Source organism: Hyperoodon ampullatus, assembly GCF_949752795.1.
Source record: "Hyperoodon ampullatus genome assembly, chromosome: 7".
In the NCBI taxonomy this organism is placed as follows: Eukaryota; Metazoa; Chordata; class Mammalia; order Artiodactyla; family Ziphiidae; genus Hyperoodon; species Hyperoodon ampullatus.
Window position 1 is genome coordinate 61,587,556 of NC_136920.1, and position 4,740 is coordinate 61,592,295.

A 4,740-nucleotide genomic window follows, 5' to 3' on the forward strand; every position below is an offset into this window, starting at 1 on the left:
TAAAATGCATAGCTAGTGGGAAGCAGCCGTATAGTACAGGGAGATCAGCTCTGTGCTTTGTGACCACATAGAGGGGTGGGATAGGGAGGGTAGGAGGGAGACACAAGAAGAAGGGGATATGGGATTATATGTATACGTATAGCTGGTTCACTTTGTGATCCAGCAGAAACTAATACACCATTGTAAAGCAATTATACTCCAATAAAGATGTTTAAAAAAATTTAACCAAAAAAAAAAAAAAAAAAAGACCAAGCAGTAATGTTAAATGTTTGGGATAGGTCAAGTAAAATAAAGAATGAAAAGAAAACACTAGATTGGTAACATGTTATTGATGGAGATCATTGTTGGTCTTAGCAAGAAAATTTTTAGTAGCAATAGATTGAAGAGTGAAAAAGAAAAAAAAAAAGACCAACGAAACTGTCCAGTCATTTGAAAGCACTAATAAGATATGTAAACCTCTAGCAGTGCTAATCGAGAAGAAAAAGGAATGAGGGGGGAAAAATCTCTCTCAAGAGAGTGAAAGGTATGACTAGTTACAACTTGCCAGGGCTAGAGAGAGGAGGGATGGGCAGGCACTGGCTGAGACTGCCCTCAGAAGAAAGGTGATTTTATACCGGGCAGAGATGAAGACAGGAAGATCTTGGATCAGAAATGAGTGGGGGGAGGAGGCATTCTGGTTCCTTAGACTCTTCTTCTACTTTTTAAGGAATGATGCTTAACCTTGAGTTTGTGGCATTCAGGAAACACACAGCTGTCTTAAGGATATACATGTTTTCACTTTGCACTATCATTCTACTTCAAAGTTTTCCTGCATCTTCTCATGATCTATCACTGAAGATGTTTCACCCATCACAGCAAGGTCCTCTGACCATGAAACAGAGCTCGTTATTCAGTCTGTTCCATTATAAGGCATTCTTATGTTTAGGGGTTATGTTTGTTTGTCTGTTTCAATAAAGACCACAGATTGTAATCATATCCCAGAAATTTGGCTTTTTAGAAAACTTCTGAGGACTCTCATCAAGGCTGCTTTGGTACTTGGGTGTGGAGTCAATTAGTGGTAGGCTCTCCAGGGGGTAAATGGAAGGGGCAAATGTATGTCACTTGATTAGCATTGAGAACCAAGTAAATGTTTGTCTCATCCTTGGTTAAAAGAGAAAATGCTACTGCAGCTGATGGGATTCTGTGGCCAGTTCTCCATCAATCTGATCTACTCAATTTTTTAGGGAGGAGCCAGGCCTGATGAGAAATCCAAGAAAGGTCAAGTGAAGGCAGTCTCCAAGGATATGGAAAGTTCTTAGACTTAAAAACTCCTGACTGAGGGGAGGGATGGGGTGATAATTAATAGCACGCTAGTCTCCAGGCTTGGCAAATAAGCACTCTTCATTTAAGATTGCCTGGACACCTGGGAAACAGTTCTTGGGCTATATATGACTATTGTAAAGTCAACATAGTCACACAATTGGTGTGGTGACCCACTAGCCTGAGGCCTTGAGAGATGCAATATTAGGGAAGTGAGAGATTGAGGAAGGAGAAGATGCACAATGTGACATGTTCAATCTCACAAAGTTTCATTCAACAATTATTAAATATTAGGAACTGAACATACAAAAATAAAACTCTTTCCTCTGTTTTCTCATTCATTCATTCAACTGTTTGCTATAATGAGTACACATATCTTCTTTTAATGGACTTGTGCACCACAGCTATGGGTGCACACACTTGGTATAAGGTACAAGGCCATGAACAAGACACATATGATTGAATACAATAAAGTCACAGGTAGAGTATTGGAATTGTCAGTTTAGGTCCCTCAGAGGTCAGCATGGATGAGAGTCCATAAAAGCTCTGAAGGTACCTAATTTAGTTTCCGCATGGGATGGGGCAGGAGGCAGAGAAGACTTCCTGAAGGACGTAACTCATGATATTTGAACGATGAACAGAAGTTAGTAAGGCACAGTACTGAGGAGGATGGAAGGTGGAGCAGGAAAACTTTGTCAGATGTCAGTTCCTTAATCCTGTGGTCCACTGAGTTGAGAATACCATCAGGCTCTCCAAACACCATAGCTGGGAACAAGGCTTACAGGATTGCATCCTTTTACATCATTTTATATATTAACAGGAAAGCAGTCTCATCTGTGATGCTGGGGCCACCCTACAACCATACAATGGAACCCCCTGTCACCTCGTCCTGGTGGGTATTCCAGGTTTGCAATCTTCACATCTTTGGCTGGTTATCTCACTGAGCATCATGTATACATAGCCCTGTTAGAAAACACCCTCATAGTGACTGTAATTTGGATGGATTCCACTCTACAAGAGCCCATGTACTGCTCCCTGTATATTCTGGCTGCTGTGGACATTGTTATGGCCTCCTTGGTAGTGCCCAAGATGGTGAGCATTTTCTCCTTAGGAGAGAGCTTCATCAGCTTTAATGCTTGTTTCACTCAGCTGTATTTTGTCCATGCAGCCACAGCTGTGGAGACAGGTCTGCTACTGGCCATGGCTGTTGACTGCTATGTGGCCATCTGTAAGCCCCTACACTACAAGAGAATTCTCACACCTCAAGTGATACTGGGAATGAGTGTGATCATCACTATCAGAGCTATCATATTCATGACACCACTGAGTTGGATGGTGAGTCATCTGCCTTTCTGTGGCTCCAATGTGGTTCTCCATTCCTACTGTGGGCACATAGCCGTGGCCAAGTTGGCATATGCCGACCCCAAGTCCAGTAGTCTCTACAGCTTCATTGGTTCCTCCATTACTATGAAAACCCACAGAATCTCCATTACTGTGGGTTCTGATGTGGCCTTTATTGCTGCCTCCTATAACTTGATTCTTCAGGCAGTATTTGGTCTCTCCGCAAAGAATGCTCAGTTGAAAGCATTAAGTACATGCAGCTCCCACGTCGGGGTTATGGCTCTGTACCACCTACCTGGGATGGCATCCATCTATGTGGCCTGGCTTGGGAAGGGCATAGTGCCTTTGCACATCCAGGTGCTGTTAGCTGACTTGTACCTGATCATCCCACCAACCTTAAACCCCATCATCTATGGCCTGAGAACCAAACAAATAAGGGAGCGAACACGGAGCTTGCTGACGCACTGCCTCTTTAACCACTCCAACCTGGGTTCATGAACACAAAGTCTGTTCAGGCCTTGAGCATTCCAGCCAAGTTCAAAGATGCTGAGAGGTCTATGGAGCTGGTTTGGTTCACCTGGTACCACAGAAGTTCTACGATGAAGCTGTAAAGTGTAAATTTGCCTAACTTTTCAATTTTTAGCAAGGATATAAATGAAATAATTTTCTGACAATGTGTTTTATGGTTTCAATTAACTAGTATCTGAATCAGAGGTAAGTTTGGGAAGAGAATATAGATTTGGGATTTTCCCTTCCTGACCTACATTTCCAACTTAGTATCCTACCAGTTCCTCTGCAGAAGAAACCAACTGTTAGGTACCCCTACACCTGACTGATTTTCTCACAACTGTTCATCTCCTTATGTTATTATATGGAAGCAACTGTTAATATATGTGACCCTGACCTCTGGCCCATTGATGAATCCACTCAACTTGGGTCATGTGCTCACACCTGGACCAGAGTCTGTCTCCAGTCAAAATGGATCCCAGTTTATCTGAGGAGATACAAACTTGGGGTCACTGGTGGTGGCCATTTTCCAACACACGAACTTGGAAAGAGAAATCTGTTCCACAGAAAGAGAAACAGATTAGCAAAATGGGATGAAGAAACTGAGTCTCTGGTTCCAATTAATTTTGAACACCTAGGTACACCCCTGTTATTAAGTTCTATAAGGTATACCTCTATAGCCTTTTAATATTCCCACTATTGTTAAGCTAGTTGTAATCAGTATACTAATCACCAGCTTTTTGTTTCTAAGCAACAGAAGCTAAAGCAACGTGAGTTTGGTTTTAACATCTATCTCTTTGCTTCTTAGTCCTGCTTGTGTAACTTAACTGTAAGATACAAAATAGAGGGATCAAATATAACACAGGACTTTCTTCGTTTGGACATCTCTAAGGAGGTATGCTCTGGGATAAAAAGGTTAATAGAGAACAATAATAATAATGATGATGAAATATCACCACTCTTTCCAGGTCATCAGATAATTCATTGGTTTTTGTTTTTATTTTTCCCCTTTTGGAAAGTCTTAAACTGAATAATCAGTGTATGTTAAAAGAAAGAGATTTCATATGTAAGAGATACATATATTTGACCCTGGTATATTTGAAAATCTTAAGATAATTTCCCAGTAAGTGTTGATGGCAAGTTATTGTATTTGAGTCTTAATATCTCCTTTCTACTGATGAGGAAACAACACTGATTCATAGAGGGTATTGAAGATAAAATAATGAATGGAAAGCACATAAAACAATACCTGAATTACTGTATATACTTTAAAAATATACCCAGTAAATTTCTAATTACATAATTTTAAAGGGTAGCCCTAGGCACTACTGAAACTGTATTCCTGTGTAGATCAGCATTCATGTAGTAACTGTTCCAGAGGGATCTCATGCTTAACAACTTAGCATCCATACTCTTTGCTAATATTGATATTTACCTACCTAGAATGTATTCTATTTCTGAATATCAGAGAAGCAGGAATCAACCTCTCAAAATCAGACAACGATGCACTGAGTTCCCAAAGAGTAGAAAAAAGAAACTCCTTCCCTTGCAACCCCATAACATAAAACCAAATCAAGACCGTGAGATGGTTAA

General features: G+C 40.6%; 1 protein-coding gene across 1 annotated transcript; it reads left to right on the forward strand.

Moving 5' to 3' along the window:
• Window positions 1–2,138: 2,138 nt before the first annotated feature.
• Window positions 2,139–3,138, forward strand: LOC307056505 (olfactory receptor 52I2-like; the record flags this gene model as incomplete). Its single annotated transcript, XM_079709321.1, is given in 3 exon segments — window positions 2,139–2,181; window positions 2,184–2,252; window positions 2,255–3,138. Coding segments are annotated over 3 exon segments (996 nt in total).
• Between the last annotated feature and the right edge of the window lie 1,602 nt (window positions 3,139–4,740).